Below are 19,882 nucleotides of genomic sequence, written 5' to 3'. Positions count from 1 at the left end.
GAAATAAAAGATGGAAAAGAGAAAAATGTTAAATTATTTTAAGTACTAAATGCCACACATATATCCACGTAATTTATGCTTGTTTTCTTCTCAGTTGAATTGGGAAACCTATGACCTCAGAGTGCCTTTATTTATTACATCTCAATTATTTCCATGGAAACGTGTACTGTGGCAATCTACTGGGTTGCCAGCTCCCTAGACCACAAAATGTATACAACGGACTTTTTACAAGCAGAAGATATGGGTGAATAGAAAGAAATGAAGAATTTCTTTATCCTACATACACATATGAGCTGCCTCCTATTATCCAGAATTTCACCCAGATTCAGCTCATTCTTAGACTCCCCGTTAGGCAGCTCAAACTAAGACCTGTAATTTACATCCAGTTTTTGCTGAAGCTGGAAACATTTTTTTGTGCCTAGAGACCTCAGAAATATTTATAATCTTTAAAAACTCAGCTTCACCCAGCTCACTGTTGCAAAGACCTTCTAGATTTTTCTGCATTACAAGGATAATGTTTCTCAGCTATGACTTGCCAGTAAGCTACCTACTTTAATTCATAACAAGTGATCATATAAATAGTGATCAGTTCTGTATCAGAATTTGAGTGAAAATTTCATTATAAAGTATCAAGCACTTGCAAGAGCTATTGAAGCCTAAAAGTAATGACGAAGAAAACAAAAGAGTAATTAATGGTAAATATCTAACATTGTATGTCACAAGATGTCAAGGTTTACTAACTCAGCTTCTAGAGTAAACACTGTTTGCACTGGCACAGAACTATTTCCTGAATGCTAAATGTGCCACTTTAGCACAGGAAAATATTTTAAACTCCAGAGGCCTGGCCACTAAATGTGATCCCTTCATCTGAGAGAAGTCGTGACCCAAGGCCTGCTCCACTGCTCTCAAACTGCGATTCTTTTCGTTTCAAACAATGTATTTCAGAGCATCCCCTAGAAATAGTTCTATCTCTGCCCTTTCTTCTGCCCAGAGACTGTAACATTCATCTACCAATTACTGAAGCAGCTCCTTTAGCAGATTGTCCGGGATTGCGGAGGGTCACAACGCCACGCTGCAAACCTGCCCCACAGCACAATGCTAAAAGGTGCTCTTAGTTTGGGGAAAAATTATTAAGAGAGTTGTACAAAGATAAGGACCGACTTTACAAAAACTTGATAAACATCTGAAGCACATACAACTTACACTGCAATCATCTATTAAAGAATGGATTTCACAAATAATATAAAATGGCCCTGGAAAGGGGGTGCAATTTGTTCTTTAGCGGGTCGATTAACTGCACACTAATTTTGTTCACTTACGAGTTATTTAATTACAAAATCTTTGGACTTTTTGTTTCATCTTCTGGGCATCCAAAGTTCTGATCCTTTTGTGCTTCTACAACAAAGCCACCGGTCCACTGAGTTTGCGACTTCTGCTTTGTGCAGAGGACAATAAAACCTTCCCCTACATCAGCTAACCTCCTCGTGGCTGGGAGCGAAAGGCTGCGGGAATCACGCTTTCTCTCTCGCACCCATTCACTTAAAAGTCAAAAAGCTGGCAATGCGTGCAGTACGGCGCGGGGCCGGTCCCGGCCCTCCCTTTACGTTTCTCCAGCAGCTGTTTTCTTACGGAGGTAAACAGGAGGTTTTAAACACCGCTTCGCTGGGCACGGAGAAAAATACGCATAGTTTAATGTCTAACCTTTACTCATAAAGCCGTTACTAAATTTGGCCATTGTTTCTTCAAGCCCAAGCAAATTCTTAACCCCTACCTATCAAATCGGGTTTAATTCTCCCCTTCTTTCACCACCCTTACGCGCATTGGACAGAAGGAGCAAACAGACGGCGCTACTATTCCCAATCATAAAGGAACATTAATTTCGGGCTAACTGGCTAAAACACGAGTGAGCTCATTCCTCCCTTCCTCGGCCCGCCGATGCGCCACCGCACCCGAGCATCACCGCGAAACTTTCCTCCCTCCCCGCCTCAACGATGCCACCGGCTCCTTTCATCAATTATCGCGACACGTGTCGCCGGCCAGCCTCGGCCGGCCCCGCGGTGCCCACACAACCCCGGGACGGACGGCGGGCGGGCGGATGCCCTGCGCAGGGACACGCCGTCGGTTCCGGGGGGGGTCTCCGCCACCACCAGCCCGTACCGGGGGGTATTCGCAATCCCCGCCAAGCCGGGCCCCGGCCCTGATTGGCCGCGTCGCGGCGGCGGAGGCGGCTGCCCGGGGCCGGGCGGCGGCGGCGGCGGGGGCCGACGGAGGATGCCTTACCTTTCACCGAGCGGGGCTTGGCTTGCTTCCTCCTGGACATGTCCGGGCGCCGCGGCTCGTCCTCCTCCTCCTCGTCTTCCTCCTGTCCCTTCCTTCTCTTCCTCTCCCTGCCTTCTCTCTCGCCCCCCCGCCCCCCGCACCTCCAAACTTTGCGAGGCGAAGCGGCAGCAGCGGGATCGATTATTTGATTTTCTCACTTCTTTCGCCTGTTGCAATGCGGCAAGTTCAACTCCTCTTTCCACCCCCTCGGGCACCTTCCCCCGGGAGAAAAAAAAAATTAAAAAAAAAAAAAAGGAAGAAAAAAGAAGAAAAATCGCGGGCGCAACAGTTGCAATATTTTTTTCCTTCTTATTTTTTTGTTTGGGTTTTTTGTTTTTTTGTTTTTGTTTTTTTTTTTGTTCCTTCCTTCCCTCCCCCCCCCTTGGATGTGCAAATTCTACCGACGCAAAGCGAGCCCGGCCCGCGCCCCCACCCGCCTTTTTGTTCTCTTTAAAGTTTGCAGGCGCCCTGCGGATCAGTCCGGCTCGCACTTTCGGAATAATAAATTTTTTTAAAGGAGAAAAAAAAAAAAGAAAAGGAAAAAAAAAAAGCAGCAGAGCCCTGTGCGGGGTCCCTGGCTACGGGGTGGGGGAGGGAGCGCGGCGAGAACTCAGTGTCTAAACCCACGAGGAGCTCCGGCCCCGGCAATCCGGGGCGCTCCGGGGGTGCGACCTTGTTGCGATTTTCCTAAATCCTCCCTCGGCCGCGCTCGGCCCCCTCCCTCCCTCTCTGCCCGCTCGCCCCCGGCTGCCTCTCCCTTGCTCGCCCCCGCCGCTGACCGGGGAGGGCGACGAGTCCTTTTTTATGCTGGCGGCGGGGGCCGAGGGGCGGCCGCCCCGTGTCCCCGGCGCGGCGCGGCCGGCCGTGCGCGGCGCGGAGCTGGAGCTGGGCGGGCGGGCGGGTGGGCTCCCCGCGGCCGGCCGCGCTCGCCGCCGCCTTCCCCTGCACGCACGCACTTCGCGGAACAAGGTAAGTGCTTCTTTGCATCGATGCCGGGGCCGCTAGCTGCCTCCATGGGTTATTCGCTGGAAGGTGGCACCGCTCCTGCCTTCATTGCTGCCGCTGCTGCCGCTGCTGCCCTGGGTTTTTATTTTCTTTAGCTCTCGCCAGCCTCCCTCTCTTTTCTTTGTCCTGGCTCCTTTTCCTCCTCCTGATCTTGCTGCTGGGGCTGCAGTGCAGACACACATAATAAAGCCAGGCTTGGCTGGAAATGTAGCTGAGTCCCAGCAGGAGGATGTGAGGAGTGGAGTCCCGGCGGGGGAGCGCTCTGATCCCGTAGGGAGCCCCGCGCAGCCTGCGCCGATCAGACGGAGAGAGAGCCAACAGCACCGAGCCATGGACGGCCCGGGAAATACAGCGGCCGCCCGCAAAACGCGGACCGCCGCCGCGGACCGGACTCACGGCCGCGCGGAGCCGCCGCCCCCCCTCCCCCCCGCCCCGTCGGGCCCGGCCCGGCCCGGCCCGGCCCGGCCCAGCCCGCGCTGAGTGCCCGGCCCGCCGAGCGCAGCCCCGCGCACTCGGGCCGGGCCGCGCCGCCCTTGATCTGCACCGGGGCGGAGGCACTGAAATCCCCCCCGAGCGCCAAGGGCTCCGCGGCCGCGGGGAAAGGCGCGGGCGGTTTTTAACACGCGCGCACACACATACACACACACCCCTCCGCTCCCTGTTTGTGCAGAGCTGGGAGGGAGAGTTACTTTGCTCTGCCTCTCCCGAGGTGTTAAATTTAGCAGGACCTGGAGTTGCCCACTGGGAAGGCAGCTTCTAGAAAAATCTGAACTTGTCATCCCACGGAGCACTTGGTGCCAAGTTATGAATGAAATTACTCAAGATAAACACTCCATCAGTTTCCTCTCCCATTTAGACAGGGTTTGTTCGTTTCGCGGAGCCTTAACTGCTGTGTAAGAACAAGGTACATCCAGCACTTCATTCACTGTGCCCCAAGCAGCGCGTTAGGAATTGTCCTTCCAAGCATCCTCAGCCCGGCACATGATGGGCCATCACGAGAGCCCAGTCGTATATCTGGACGTGAAAAGAGAAGGTGTCCTGAGTGAAAGGAATGGGTTTTGCTGAGATCCTGTGAAAGCAGCCCTGGCAGAGGAAGGTGCTGAGGCCAGGCCCCAGGGCAGGGGAGAGGACGCAGCTCTGCCCAGCCTGCGGGCTCGCCTCAAACGGGGTGCAGGGGGCTGGGTACAGCCGCTGCTTTCTTGCTAGTGAGCTCCATCTGGAAAATATATTCCTTTTTTCTTTTTTCCTCACACAAAAAGAAACCCAAGCAACTCAGGAATGAGTTTGTCATTTAATCAGGTGAGTTCAGTATAGAACTGTAAAAATTTCCCTTAGTGCACATTCACATTTGAATAGATGTTCAGTGCTGATTTTCTGTTTTCTTAAGGTTTGACAGAAACAATGGGGTTTATTAATGTCATGTTAATAACATTACAGTTCCCTCCTACTGTGTGATTCCAGATTACCACCACAGACTGGACATACAGTAAAAAGTGTTTCCTGTAATGCCCCTATAATCAAGGTATACTTCCTCCCCCCCACTGCACTATGTAGCAAATTGGGAGTTCAAAAAAGCATCCTGGAACAAGGGTGGATTGCTAAAGAGCCCATGGCCCCAATTCTGATTCCAATAAAAATGGGGATAACTCCAGCTGACACAGATTCACCACTATATAAACCAATGTGGTAGCAGTTTCTGTAAAGAAATAAGGAAAGTTCACAAGGAGAAAAAAAGTTGTGATACATATATGGTGAAAAACACAGGATCCTGGTAAATTTGGTCAGCGTGACCCTAGATTCATATCCATTCAGCATCAGAGTTGGATCGGGAACTGAATTACTTCTGTATCCTTGTCTTATTGGAGAGGCTTAATCCCCAGGCTATCAACTTGTTTCTGTTCTCTCACTGGCCCAATGAATATTTAATTATTCTTACAAAGCAGAACAGCTTCAGCAGGACAGATTCTCATCCCAGAATGTGCTGGCGGTTGGGCACTCTCAGAGGAGTTCAGAGACCCAAATTCAAATCCCCATGCAATCAAGCAAAGAGGGGATTTCAATCTTAGTTTTACACATTCCACTTGGCAAGTAATTCCCAAGCCCCATTGCCACCCCAAGCCCCTTTGCCATCCAGCCCTCTGTTCCCACATTTTCTACATTTTTTAAAAATAACTTTAAATCACACAATTAAAATGAACCAACTTTCCCCCATTTTTTAAATTCATCAGGAAATCTATAATTTTTTTTAACCTTTCCTGTTGCCAGAGAGCCAGTGAGAAGATTATTTGCACGGCCCTACCCTGTTCAGAGCAAGGTGAGGAGCCCTGGTCTGAGCATCCCCAGCCCCTCCCATAAAAGTAGTTCAACTTCTAGAGCTGTTGCAAAAGCAGCAACACCCTTAAAACCAGCACCTTCCATTGTGGCATCTGTTGAGAAATACCCAGTTTATAGCCAGTGATAAAGAAAGCGCGAAGGTAGGTTTGACAGAAAAAAATGATCTGTCTTTAAATGTAGCACACACATATATAATTATTAATTCATCCCTCCCTATTATCTTCAAACCCAGCAATACACAGATTTCCTCCAGGCCCTGCTCTGTAAGTACATCTCTGCTCCACAGAGTTTTCCAACATGTGCCTAAATGCTTTGCTGCTCTATTGTCACAACACATCATTTGTGCATCTCCTCCAGATATGGGTACATGGAGTTTATGGGGTCCCACAGCCACTCCTGAGCAGAGAAACCCCATAACCCTGCTGGGCCCCCAGAGAAATGCAGAGTTCACCCATCCGGGGTCTCTTCCCAACACCAGAACTTAAACTCACATTGTCATTAAAATAGACACATTCCAAGAGCACTAATAACAAGGGAAGACTTCACAGGCTTTATTAAAATATTTAAAGCAAGTGACACCAGCCTGTGTGCTAATTTAATAAAAATACATTTAATAATTTAATTTAATTATGGTAATTTAAGAATGCAATAAAAATATATTTTGAATCTCTTATCAATCTTGTTCCCTCACAGATGCTTTTTCTTTTTATTCTGGGGAATTTTAATAAAAGCACAAAGCCGAGACTGCCGGAGTGCAGAGCTGTTCTCTCCGGGAGAGAACCAAGAGCCCTCCTGCAGCTCCGAATGACGTCCATGTCTCATCAGGTCGCTGGGACAATTTGGATGCCGGATTCTCTGCTTGTAACCCCTTTTGGGAATGTCATTGTTCTATATTATGCATGACACAGATCCTATACTCCACACAACGCAGCTGCTGGTGAGAGGGAACTAGTCCTGAGACGCAGAGGAGCCCCCCGAGCTCAGCATGGCTTGTCTGAAAACAGGATTTGCTGGTGGAGGCATCCGCCACCTCCTCCATCGGATTCGCCATCCACGCCCCACGAGGCTGCCACGGAGGCACCGAGCCCTGATCTGTGGGGACATGGTGGTCCCTGCCCCTCCACTCACTGCCATGCTTCTCCTCAAAGACACCAGGGCTGGTTTCACTGCGCTCCTTTTCTGGGGAGACTGATACACTTGATTTTCATGCCAGCTAACTCAAGATGTTGATTTCATTTGGCTTTGCTTTCTTCTGCCACGTGCATGCACAGCAAACATCATTTTTAAAGTTTGATGACTTTCAGGAAGATGTTATCCATAACAATAGTGACATCTGAGATAGTCCCACCCTGGCAGCCTTATAAGAAACTGATTGGCCTTTCTCTAGAAAATGCAGGTGGGACTACCAGCCTCTCTACAGTTACAGATTTATTTGCATTCAATATTTAGATCAACCCGCTATACATTTCTAAATACAGAGAAATATTTTGAAAGAGTTTCAGAATCAGTTTGCAAGTAAAAATGACACAGTTGTGTAAAGGCAAAAATACAAACTTCATAAAAGGGATGTTAAACAAGGACTATGGGAGTTAATCAGTCCTGCTTTGAGAAAGCCAGCCTCAGTAAGGATTTAAACTTTCTGAAGTCAAAAAGAGGAGTATCCAACACACAAAAAGACTGAGAGGGTGATCACCCATTACCAGGGAGCAGAGGGAAGATCACCATAATTGTATAGCAGCCAGTAAGAGTCAACCTATAATAAAGAATATATGATATGAATAGACCTAATTAAGAGATGCTGCATAATATCAAAGAAATGTGGCAAAAGGCTCATGCCCCAGAAAAAGCCATACTGCACAATCTGATCAGACCGTACAGCTAAAAAGACCAGGCAAAATGGGAACTGAGCAGTGCCAAGACCTGGTATCCAAGGCACTTGTACCCTCAGCAGCCCTCAGCACTGCAGGAGCTGCTCTGCCTGTTTTGACAGAGCTGGGTGAGCACCTGAGCTCTCTGGATGTGCAAAGGCATACAGGCACATGCAGGAAACTATTAAAGGACTAGATTATTTCTTAAAAGAGATAATGTTTTCAAAGCACACAGCACAATGCAATCATTCAGCAGAGAGTCAAATGTCACAGTGGATACAGCTGCAAGACAGTGTCTCTCTTTATTTACAGTAAAATATGTCAAATAGGGAACACAAAGGCAGCGTCGGGATAAACATGGGGCTGGAGCACACAAAGGCAGGCAGCATCCGCAGCGCATCAGACAACCTGAATAAAAGCCCCGATTACAATACCAGCCCAGATTCTATGGTGCCTTTGAGTTAAAGACTAAACACTTTACATAAATAAATAACTGGCATCCCACATTTTAGTCATAAGCAAGGACTGACATAGGCTTAAATTTGGGCTACAGAGCAGCAGAAAGTTGAGGTGCTCCAGAGGGAGGATGCGCACAGAAAGGAAAGGCTTCACATGAAGGATCGGTGGTGTGTCTGCAGGCAGGGCACCTGAGTTCACACTTCGGGAAGTTACAGTGAAAAGTGATTGAGAAGTTATCAATGGCATTGAAAATGAAAGGGGAAATTTCACTGTGAAACACATTTTAGTACAAACAAGATTAGGAGCCTGCTTCATGTGCCAATATTAGTACCAATATTAGTATTCATACATCTCTAATAAGCACAGCGATTTCAAACTCTTTTTTTAGTTGTGTATGGCTCTTACTTCTATCAATTTTTTTATTTTTTTTTTTAGTTAAAGAAGTTACAATAGTCTCAAATAAAGATAGAGTAAGTGGTGCAGTTAGTGACATTTTTTGAAAAATACTATCATACCCTGGAGCTGAATTTAGCTGAATATTACAAAATACCCATCTGTAGATGAAGCATATACTTGCCCCCCTCCATAGTTACAGTAAAAGTCGTTACTGATAATAGGGCTAAAGACTCAGATCCATGCAATGCCCTACAAATACAAGCAGGTATTCCATAGTTGACCAAGCAAAGTTTTTATTCATTTTGGCCTCTGTTGCAATTAGGTGAGAGAGTCAGGCAGAGGATCTGAACTTCCTGACAAAACCACCTTTAGCACAAAGAATTTTCCAGGCTCTGCATCTGCCTTTTGAATATTTCTGTAATGATAACTTAGTGATAATGTTACTTAATAACTTAGGATATTTAGTATAAGAAAGTGTCACGTTTCCATATTTTTATCACAGCTCAGAGAAAAGTCTCTGTGATCCACATATTCTGTGTTCTTTTCATTCCTGTTGGTCGTGGGTCTGTACTGCTGCTCAAAGGACATAAAGAATTAAAAATACATTATTCATTTGAATTAGTTCAAAGTGGGTGACGCCCTGGTGTAGGAAGGTGCTCGGTGGCTGTGGGGTGAGCTGGCCAGTGGAGGAATGTTACAGGTTCTCCAGCTGCTGGCTCCAGCACGGCCCCTGTCCCTCACCCTCTCCTTGATGTCAGCTCAGCTCTGCAAGCTCCGACAAGGCATTTCTGCAATGAGGATGGGTCACTGCATCTCTTTCCCCGTGAGAGTAGTTCACTGTGCCACTGAGACCCTTTCTTCCCAGGGTTGCGATCAAAGAGCTCATTCATTTTACCGGGCTTTGTTACTCGGGTGGAAGCTCCCCTTGTACTCAACAGGCATCTTCACTGCTCTGGCCAGCAGCGGTGGCAAAAGCCACCATATAGGATTTATAATTTTATTCACATCTTCGCCAGCATTGCTGACTAGGATGATGTCGAGATATGGAGAACGAAAGTAGTTGGAATGACAAGTGAAAAAGCTGCTGGAGAGGAAAGGCTCAGCAAGGGCAGCACCAGGAGCTCAGCGAGGGGCTCCAGGAGCTCCAGGGCAAAGCACGGCAGCAGCCTTCAAAGCTGTTCCTTCACCAGTACAAAGCCATTTAAGTGCACTCTTTAAGTTGAATGCCGTGTACTTTTACATAACTGAAGGAGAACAAATACCCCATTAGCAGATAATTAGCACTTGGACTCTGAATACTTGTTTAAGGTATTATGGATCGACCTCCAGCATTAGGAGTGATTCATGTCCCCCATATATTCAGGCATCCTTGTTTCTTTTTTTGATTATAAATTTCTGTGCCATGTATCTGTGTAATGTTTATGAGATGTTCAGAATTACACTCCAGAGACAGAAGATTTCTCTACCCAGAGAAAAGGTTTAGCAATGTTACTAGCTAATGGTGGGCACATCACTTTTCCTTCCACCTTGCAGTCACAAAGTCCCATTCATATTAGTCCGGGATCATCTCTCGAGGTGGATGGTGGATTTTCTCAGCCATTAAGCCCGGTCCCAGCAGGGGTTAGGAAGTGTTGTGAGGCCCTCGGGCAAACTCACCCCGGGAACTGGACCTGGCGGCACCCACACCATGGAAACTCTCAAAATGTGGTATCAAAGACTGCCAAAAACAACCAGGCAGCTGCCGTCTGGACCGGCTCCTATCGGGGGTCACAGAGCACCCTGTCGCCAGGGTCTGGACTCTTCGAAGCATTTTACATGGGTGGACACAGCTTGTCTAAAAATTCATACGTTTCCAAAGGCTTCCACTCCACTGGTATTTTCACAATAAAATAACAGGGAGAAGCGATCTCTCCTCACCTCTGTTTCCTCATAAACCAAGCAAAAATAATAGTCCTTGAGCACATTTCCAATCCTGCCAGCATTACCCAGCCATCTAGTACTGCTGCAGTGTCTTTAAAAAGTGCGCACCAAGTAAAGATGCTTTGCATCAAAACCTTCTCACCCTCGAGATTGTCTCTGCCATGAAAACCATCGCTGGCTGCTTTGGCAAGTAGTGGTACAAAGCCAGTGCTCACAACTGCAGTACAAAGTGTCCCAGCTCAGCCCGACATCCCGACATCCCTGTCCCAGGTGATGCTGCCTCTCTACCCTCAGAGCTGTTCACAGGTCCAGAAAAGCAAAATCCAAACAGCGGCTTCACATCAAACCAAGCAGCTTGAGGACAAGCAACTGAGCTGCTGCTGTCACCTCCTCTTCCAGCTCCTTCCCACTGAACCGAAGAAAAGAAAACTGAAACACAAATCAAGTCCCATTCTACAAAATTAATCATTTCCACTTGGTTCTTTTCTGTGCCTGCTTTCATTCTGTAATTACGCAAAAAGACACAACGTACTGCATGGTGCTATTGATTAGCAAACCCCACAGCTGCACAGGCAGACCTGCAGGCAGTTTTGAAAGAGGCATTTTAAAGAAAGTTTGTTCCTTAATACTAAGATATTTATGGTCCCCCTTCTGATTTGGTGTGATAATGTGGATGAGCTTGTGGTGGGGAGCAGGTGGCAGTGTGAGAACATGCAGTTTTTATTCCTGTAAAAAACTTCACAAGAAAGTCACCTCTTCAATATTGAATAGGAAATTATTGAATAGAAAATTATCTCATTGCTATTGAATTATGATGCCAAAAACCCAGGGAAAAGATCTCATTCTCTATTAAATCCAGTAAGATTTGTCAAGTAGTTTCTATAGAATGTGCATAAGTTTCTTCAGACTTCTCTCAGTTTCATCTCTCCAGAGGGTTATGGAACGGTCAGAGGATATTTCCCTGTTATCAGCCAAATTGATGTTCTGTTTAAATCCTACGATTGGCAGTGTTTATTTTTCTCTTATTAGGACTCCTTTCGTAGATAGAAAGGAATAAGTCTTATCAGCAATAAGGCTTACAGCCAGCTGGGCAAAATAGGAGAGGCCATAGGGTGTTAAGAGAACTGGATTTGTTTATATTTATTTTTAGACTTTTATTTTTAAATCCTAATGCACATTTTTAAATGCATCAGTGCAAATTCTGAAAATACTTATAACAGTATCAACTTTAAAATATTGCACTGCTGTTTATTTGGTTATCTTGCTAGGTTGCTCAATACTATTGTTGTGTCCTCCAATCAGGCACCGAATGCCCAGGGTCCCGGTGTGTGGAATTTCCCAGAGGCGGGCACAAACATCCACGAGGGCAGCAGATGAAAAACTCCTGCTCCAGAAGCTTGCACGCTTCTCCGAGCAACCACCACTGCTGTCTGGGCGACCAGACTCCCGTGGACTGCCAGGGGGTTTCCCAGGTCGGCACTGCCATGAGGGTCCAGCTGGAAGGGCACGGCACGGCACGGCACGGCACGGCACGGCACGGCACGGCACGGCACGGCACGGCACGGCACGGAGCACCGCGGCAGTTCGAACATCGCCTCGCAGCCGCCGGGCATGGTGGGCGCTGCGAGGCCGGCTCTGGCGGCCGCACTGGCGGCTGCAGGGCTGAGTGTTCCTGCCCGCAGATCCCGGGGGAACGTGATCCTAAAGTGATGGCCATTCTCGGGAGCCATCGCCACTCGGGGAACAACAGAATGTCAGGTCCTGACATGTCTTCTCGAGAGAAAAAGCACAGCTCCGTGTGGCCGCGCCGTGGGAAAGCAGCCCGCTGCACCGTTCGGGAGCCCGCAGCTCTGGTGCCGTGCCCAGCTCGGGCGAGCAGCTCGGGGGGGCTCTCGGCGGCACAGCCGGGGCGCGGGGCCACGCTGGGAGCAGCTGGACAGGCCACGAATTCCTGCCGGCGGCCGGCCCGGCGGGGCATAGCAACGGGAGCCGGGGGAGGAACGGGAAGCAGCGGGAGCTGTGAGAAAGCGAGCGGCGCCGCGGGGCGAGGCGGGGGCCGGAGCGGGGGCGCGGAGGAGGAGGAGGCGGCAGGGGCGGCTCGGGCCCTCCCGCCGGGCACGGCTCCTCTCCGAAGGCCACCCAAAGCCGCTGGTTTGCGGCCGCCGGTTCGTGCCAGCGTGCCCCGGGCTCGGCCCCCAGAGCCGCCGCGACACGCACGGGCCGCGGGCGCTGCTGCCTGCCCCGCGCTGCCAGCCTTGGCACTCCCGGTGCCCCCTCCAGCACTGCCTGCCCGCCGCTCACAGCGCCGCCGCCTCGGCCCAGGCTGCGGAGCGCCATCGCTCCCCCGGCCGCTTCCCCCAGGGCACTTCCCCCGGCTTTGGAAGTGCCCTGGGCCCGCGGTGGCTCCGCCGCTCGGTGTGCAGGGTCCAGCTCCCGAGGGGAGCCGGCCTGGCCTGCAGGCATTGCGCAGCCACTGGATTTCATGTCACAAAGGATGTTTTACTGCACGGGTTTGTTCTTGTGCATGAAGAAAACGTTAATCAAAATGCAGAGGAGACACAATAGCTGTACAGATACATTAAATATCTAGTTACTACGCAATAAATAATTAATAAAGTTAATCAATTTCACCATACTCTGGTCAAGTAATACCCTTACAACCAATCAATAGCAATAAGACATAACATTTGTACGAGCCTTCTCTTTGCTGTGTGATCATTAATAACCAACAGCTGAGCAGCCCCCATACGCAGGCCAGCTAAAACTTCAGGAAGTTTCGATTACATCAATGATTCTGCTTTTAGTTTGTGAAATGCTCCGGAGGTGTCCAGCATATCTTACAGGCATGTAGGCTGGGGTTTCCCAATGAATTTAGGGAAGCTAAATGCCAAGTTTCTCTTCATTTTCAGTGGAAATAAGTAAATTCAGGCCTTTTCAAAACCTTAGCCTTCATATTTTGAAAGTTGCACATCAACAGTGCCAGGTTTTTACCACTTTCCTAATTTTAGCTGAGAACAGGGAACAGGGTCCTCTCCTATGTAAGAAAGGGAGGGGGAAGACAACCTGCAGAAGATTGCTTATTTGTACAAAGTTTACAAAAGTTTGTATATAAAGTTTGCAAAACCATCACAATTTCTCTTCTGGCATTTGCAGACATCTGCACCTGGCAGAGCTCTCAGCTGGAGGCTACTGCAGGACTGAGTCATTTCAGAAGGTAGCAACAACTGTCCTGATTTCCTCAGGAGTTAAAATAGCTCCCGACACACAGTAGTTTGTTTCTTGTCCAGCAATTTGGAGAGGGAGGTTTGTCCCCCACAGGATGAGACATGGTGTGGGGGGCTGGTGCTCCTTCCAGGCCACTTGCCTCATTGTCCTGGGTGGCCACATGCTGCAGGGGCTGGAGCCAGTGCCTTGGAGGAAACAATGTCGGCTGCTGTGTCCGGCACTGCCGTGGCAGGAGATAAAAGACGGCTTGTACCTCCAGGGGTCAGTGGCACCAGCTCTGGGATGGGTCCTGCCTGAGGCCCTCATGCCCCTGCTCTGCCCCGGGAGTTCTGTATGTTCAGGTGCACCTTGTTCAGCACCACCACAGGGCTCCTGTCACAGTCAGGGTGGCATTGGGACAGGGGGTGCTCCCAGGCGCTCTCTGCAGCTCCTCCAGTTCCTGGGAGCTGCTAACATCAGTATGAACAAGGCAGTTTGCCTCTTCAGGGTATTTTTAGGAGCTTCCTGCCCAATGACCAGAGGATAAAGGCAGCCTAGCTGGATGAGAACAGGTCACTGAGACACAGTGACACCTGGTAATGAACCCAACTTGCCAAGTGTCAGAGCTAGCTGTGGCCTAGACTGCTGCTAAACCCCAGGCCACTGCCCTGCTTCCAGCCCAGCCTTCCCCCCTGCAGTGAGCTCCAGCAGTGGGTGTGAGGCCCCCAGTGCAGCTGCACCCCCATCAGCCCATCCTGGCTGCAGTGCTGAGCTCACAGGGGGCAGATGGGCACCCCAGCACTGAGCGCCGGGGCCAGGCTGGGGCTGCCAAACTAAAGAGCCACAGGAGGAAGAACAGAAGAGCTTTGTAGAAATGTGTATTTTTACATCAGAGTCCTTTGTATGTACAAAAAAACCCCACCCTGCTGTGTTAGGAGAAAAAAAGTCCTGTGGGCATTTCAGACCAACCTATTTTATTAATGCAAACTGCCAGATTCAACATGTGAGCCAGCCTGACAAACAAGAGGCTGAGAAGGACGAATGTATCCATGGTAAGCGCTCGGCAGGCCCGTCAGTCACATCACTCCTAGCTGGGAATCAGACATAGAGGCAGGCAACTGATAGTGATGCAAAACAAAGATCTCTGTAATTTGGAGTGGGTTTTGCCAGCTCTGCCTGGAGCTGTACTGTACCTGCCTTTTCCTTACTGTCAAATGACCTGAGCATTCATGGGCAAAACAGTAACAGCAAACATGTTTTGGATATGGAAAATATTTGTGCTAAGTGCTGCCTACATTTGCACACCTGAGTGTGCAGGCTCAGAACACAGCTGCATGGGGCCATGGATGGGGCTGGCTGGACCTGTCTGCAGCACTGGGGCTTTACACAGCCACTTGTTAACTGCTCTGTGCAGCATTGGTGTGAAATATTCATTTAGGAGTCCAGTGTGCAATTTCAGGAGATTTCAAATGATTTAAGAATAACTGCATATCAGAAAATGTCTATAAAATGAACTCTCAAGAAAAGATGTGAAAAATTTAAACCCCAAGTCATTAAATATTCACGGTGATGTATTTGCTCAGCTCTAATCAGCATCTGAAGAAGGCTGATAAATGCTGCTTGTGAGCAGTTCAAGTAGCAGGATAGGTTAAAGTAAAAAAGAAAGTTAAATCCCAGGATATTAGCAGTCAGTAGAGGGAATTACTTGTCCAACAACAGGATAAAACCAGGTTAGGATAAAAGACTTTCCCAGATAAATACAATGGGCTCATTCCAATGGCTTTCTCTGGAGGTGCACACACCAATCCCCAGGAAGAGCCAGAACTCCAGGTGCTCTCTCCAGGGACACACAGCAAAGAGCACCCATCTGCCCTCACAGGGTCTTCTCTTCCATCACCCACCTAAAGAAACACAGTACATTTGATTTCACTGCCTCTCTAATGCTGTCAGAAGTTGGTGCAGATATGCACACACAAAAGAAGGCTGCAGAGTCCAGTTTCATTATGAAATCACACCCCAAATCCCTCTCACTATTTTTGTTAGCAGAAAATATGTCTGTGAAGTCAGGGCACAGAGGACCAGAGCAATTCTGGCAGAAACAGGAGCTGGAACAGAGATAGAAGTTAGGCTCTGGAGTCAACAGAAGTGTGGCTGGGTTTTTGGTGAATATTCTATGGCCTTGGGGCAGTGCCTCTCTGACTCTGTATCCACGAGAAGTGAGAAGAACAGTTACCTCTGAGAACTGCACATTTGAGCACATGCCATGAGGAAAACTGTGCTCTTGAATCACTCTGCCTCAGTTTCACCAGGAGCAAACCGAGCCAATAACTGCTATGTCTCTCTGGGGAATGCTCCAAGATTTAGGCTGTATTTGGGTCATAAGAGACTTCAAAGGTCCTTTGAGCAAAAGCATTAAAGTGCTGCAAAATATGACAGGCACTGGTAGACAGCGGCCTGGCAGTAAGGCATGCCTGAGCTACAAAATTCTAATCTTGCCTCCCCAGATGATTTTATCAGTCCTGCAATCACTTTTGCAGCTCTTCCTTGAACTCTTCCTTGCTCTAGGTATTTTTTTGTACAAAATGGGGTGTCCAGACCCATTATGCTCTGACCCTGATGAGACCCTGACACACCTGGGTGGTCTCAGAGGGGTGTGATCACCAGCCCCACTGGAACTCCTTTCTCCCAGCACCTGTGAGTTATGATGATGAGCTGGGTATTCCTCAGGAGCCCAGGACTTCACATGAGGAAGAGAAAAATTTAAATACTATGGAGGAGGTTTAGACACTGTCAGAAGACAAGCCATGGAAAGAGCTGGCATGGAAAGAGTGTTACTAAATATTTTAAGATCAAATAAACCTGACATCTTATAGAGTTCTGGTCCATTATTTTTGTTCAAATTATATGTGCATCTTCTAATAAATACCTCTGCAACCATAAACACAAAACATGAGAAGGACAGAGAAAGAAAAATCTTGCTGAACAAGGGAGTTACATACTGTAGGAATGCAGGAGTCTGTGATCTGCGTTATTTCTTTGCTTAAGGCCACCTAGCAACAGCACATAGGTTAATCCTCCACAGACTGAACAGACAGCATCAGCCAACAGGAAAACAAAACATCTCTGCTAGAAAAAAATCAGAACAAGGATTACCCATTTGCAAGAGGGTTGTAGGAACAGAGAGCAACAAATAAGAAAGAGGTATACATGATACTCCTGCAAAAGGAAGATTTCCCTGTAAATAGAGTTATTGTCCACCTTGTTATTAAAAATACAAAAAGAGCTTTACAACATTTACAGAAAACCTCAGTGGGAGCTGCGGGAGCCCTGCTCCACAGGGAGCTGGGAAGATGAGCTGTGGTCAAGGCTGGTTGCCATCTTAGAGAGAGCTTTTAAATGATAAATAGGGTGTCCTCTAAAACAAAAAATAAACCTCTGGAGCCATAACCCTTCTGCCAGGGCTAGCAGCACCTTCAAGGGCAGGTTCAGATCTCTACAAGCATTTCTTGGATGTTAAGACATGCCATCACTTTCTTAAAGCCATTGTTTGCAGTGACTCAGCCCACTCTCTTTGCAGCTCTGCCAGGCTCCCCCACACCAGGACATTCTGCTAAAGGGGCCTGGGAATACAGAATTAACTCACCAGGAGAATCCCACTGTGCCAGGGCTGCTCCACACAGCTGCTGTGCCCTAGAGAAGGCAGCCTGCAGGGCTCGCTGGCCCCAGCACCCGCTGTGCCTGCAGAGCCTGTGCTTCGCAGCACGCAGGGTGGCCTTGGCAAAGCTGCAGCCCAGGAGCTGTGCTGTCCCCCTGACATTGCCATCCCTGCCACTGCCCCGAAGGAGAGCCACCAGGGATGGGATTTTGGAGGAAAACAAGGTGGGAGGCCACTGCTTCTTACCAGCCTGCTGCAGTGCTGTGCCTGCATTCCAGCTGTGCCCCAAGCTGAGTGTCACCTGCTGCTCACCAGTGCCAGCACAGCCAGCACTGTCCCCAGGGCAGCTCCTGACCCAGCCTTTCTGAGGGGTCTGTGCAGCACAGCACACCCCCCTGTGCTCGCTGAGGAATGGTGGCCAACGTGATGCCACGTGTACCTGTGTGTCTGGGATGTGATTTATGGAGGGTTTATTGTTGCTCCTTTTCTGCTGTTCACCAACAGATGGTAGCAGCACTGCTGCTGTCATGCCAGGCCCGAAGCTGCTCGCAGCAGGTGTTGACTTCTGCTCTGAAACTTTTCCTACTTGATGAAAAGTCATGCTTGCCCATCTCCTTGCCCCTCACTAGTGCAAGTTCAGAGAACACATTCTCTCCCAGCACATCATATTCTCAATTCAAAGCTCTAGGGAGGGACATGGGCAGTTGTTGGGGTTGAATCTCTGTTCACTGAGGCTGGTGAATCAAAACATGCTTGAGTATACCAGCAATGCCTGGGCTGACTGCCTCAAACCTTCCACATGGGGCTGCAGCAGTGCATCCTACCTGGCTCTGCCCACAACAAGCAGTTCCCAAATTGTGACCAACACTCAGCTCAAAGATGGGCATCTGCAAGACTCAAATTAATTCATGTATTATTTACGAATTTAATTCTTAGGTATTATTAGACAAAATTCCAAGCCTTTTGTGCCACTGATTGCACTGGCCACTGCACTGGACAGGGTCTGAGCCACTCACTGCCTCTGCTGGGTGAGCACCAAAGCCAGTGGAAGCTTTGGCTAAGCAAGGTCTAGTTAAGATGGAGCTAACTACACAGCTCAGGATTTGGTCTGCAGTGAAACTGCTCCACAGAAGAAAAACAAACTAACAAACAACAACTCTGCTCCAGAGGCTTCCCCTAATTCTGTAAAGTGCTTTGAGGCTTGTGAGCAGCTCCGAATAATCAATAATACCATTAACAAAAAGGTGGCCAAATGGCAGCTACCTCTGATTAAAATAGAGCCCTCGGTGTATTGCAGCAAACAGCCATGTAGCCATTTCTCTGATCAGGAGCAGGTCTTTCCTGGTGTCATATAATTCATGTTAAAATCGCAGCAATAAGGCAGACTGCCTTGCAGCTGTTCACAAGTCTTTGGAGGCTGCCATTACACTTCACCTTTTTAATGCTTTATGTATTACAGTTTTATTTTCACCTAAGGCTGTGATCCTAAGCTTCCTCACAGCCTTATCTACAACTCATATTTCAAAGCCTAATTTTCTTGCCCCCAAACGTAGAATAAAATAGCTTGCAAAAAGGGCTGCAAGGAAGCTGCAAGTTCTGCGGTTTTACAGCCCTTCTCCATCAGATCTGTATAGGTACTATTCCTCATGGAGCCAAAAACTTCCCAGAGAAGTACTGTAGCTAGAAGATATTTCTTGACCTGATGTACACTCTGTCCACCCCAGCTGGTGGAGAGATTATGAAATTTTAATTGGACTGAGAGCAAGATATCACTATAATTGGAGCCCAAGTGCCTGCACAAGTCTGAGATCTAGGAGTTGCTGGAAGTCCTCGACAGTCACCAGTGGCCCCAGTGCCTGAACATGCCTGTGCCCCTGCACGGAGACTGGTTCCCTTCCAGAAATAAAGGGTTTTGCAAAGGAAGAATGCCCAGGCCTGTCCAGGTTTCTGCCGCCTCTGAGGTGACACTCACAGCAGCACAAGAAGCCATGCGAAGATCCCAGCTCATTCCATCACAGTCTTTTGGGAACATATGTTCCTTGTCACAAAAATGTCTCTCTGCTGCAGTGCTGGCAGTGGCCTCTCACTGCAGTGAGCTGTGATCCCCTTCTCCAGGGCTGGCTGGCTGGACAAGCCTACTGTGGCTGTATGAGCACAGTGGTCCTATGGCAGGCACAGCCTGCCCTGCAGCACAGCATCTCAGGTCAGTGAGCTCACTGGTTTTGTACCACCATCTGATGAGACATAAACCAAGCACTGACTTCTACCACCTCCAAAAGGTAGACAGGGCCATTGCTTGAAAAAGAAGGCATGCTGGAGGAATGCAAATGGTGGGATTATTTATTATTCACATAGGTGCTCAGCCCTTAGCATGTTGCCTGCCTCCATGTAATCATAAAAATCACTCAGCTGAGTCAGTGATCTAAGTGTAGGCCCCCCCAGCTCAGGGACTCATACTATCCCAGAAGGTCTTGTTTAAACATTCATGCCCAGATGACACTTGCTCCCACATATACTTTTTAATTCTTTGCCACACATGATGAGAGTTCATCCTACAAATGTCATATATAAAATAAGATCGCTTTTTTCCTCGGAAGCCCACATTGAAGCATCTTCAGGAAAACAGGGTGCTGCTACAAAATAGCAGTATGAATGCTTAGCAGAGATCGTCTTTAAAGGTCAATGCAAACCTCTCTTGCATAACACACTCTTTTGCCTAGGG

The 19,882-nt window shown here is 48.5% G+C and overlaps 2 protein-coding genes across 9 annotated transcripts in view; one reads left to right on the top strand and one right to left on the bottom strand.

Annotated features, from left to right (window-relative positions):
* Nucleotides 1-19,882, bottom strand: part of ZNF423 (zinc finger protein 423) — a 281,397-nt gene that overhangs the window by 222,714 nt on the left and 38,801 nt on the right. The window contains exons 1-2 of one of the 8 annotated variants that reach the window (XM_064386383.1): nucleotides 3,099-3,617; nucleotides 2,281-2,534 (exon numbers count right to left, since the gene is read on the bottom strand). The exons of the other annotated variants lie outside the window; for them this stretch is intronic. Of the exons in view, the coding sequence (XP_064242453.1) occupies nucleotides 2,281-2,320 (40 nt within the window). The 5' untranslated portion in view covers nucleotides 2,321-2,534; nucleotides 3,099-3,617. Of the gene's footprint in view, nucleotides 1-2,280; nucleotides 2,535-3,098; nucleotides 3,618-19,882 lie in introns of those variants that run through there. 8 annotated transcript variants of the gene reach the window in all.
* On the top strand, nucleotides 3,021-12,920 carry LOC135279212 (atherin-like). Its single transcript, XM_064386389.1, has 2 exons — nucleotides 3,021-3,288; nucleotides 11,604-12,920. Exon 2 carries the CDS (start codon nucleotides 11,675-11,677, stop codon nucleotides 12,827-12,829), a length of 1,155 nt encoding a protein of 384 aa, XP_064242459.1. The 5' UTR covers nucleotides 3,021-3,288; nucleotides 11,604-11,674; the 3' UTR covers nucleotides 12,830-12,920.

This window comes from Passer domesticus, chromosome 12, assembly GCF_036417665.1.
Source record: "Passer domesticus isolate bPasDom1 chromosome 12, bPasDom1.hap1, whole genome shotgun sequence".
NCBI lineage: Eukaryota > Metazoa > Chordata > Aves > Passeriformes > Passeridae > Passer > Passer domesticus.
The sequence above is the reverse complement of the archived record's forward strand: the minus strand, read 5'-3'. Positions and strand labels throughout refer to the sequence as shown.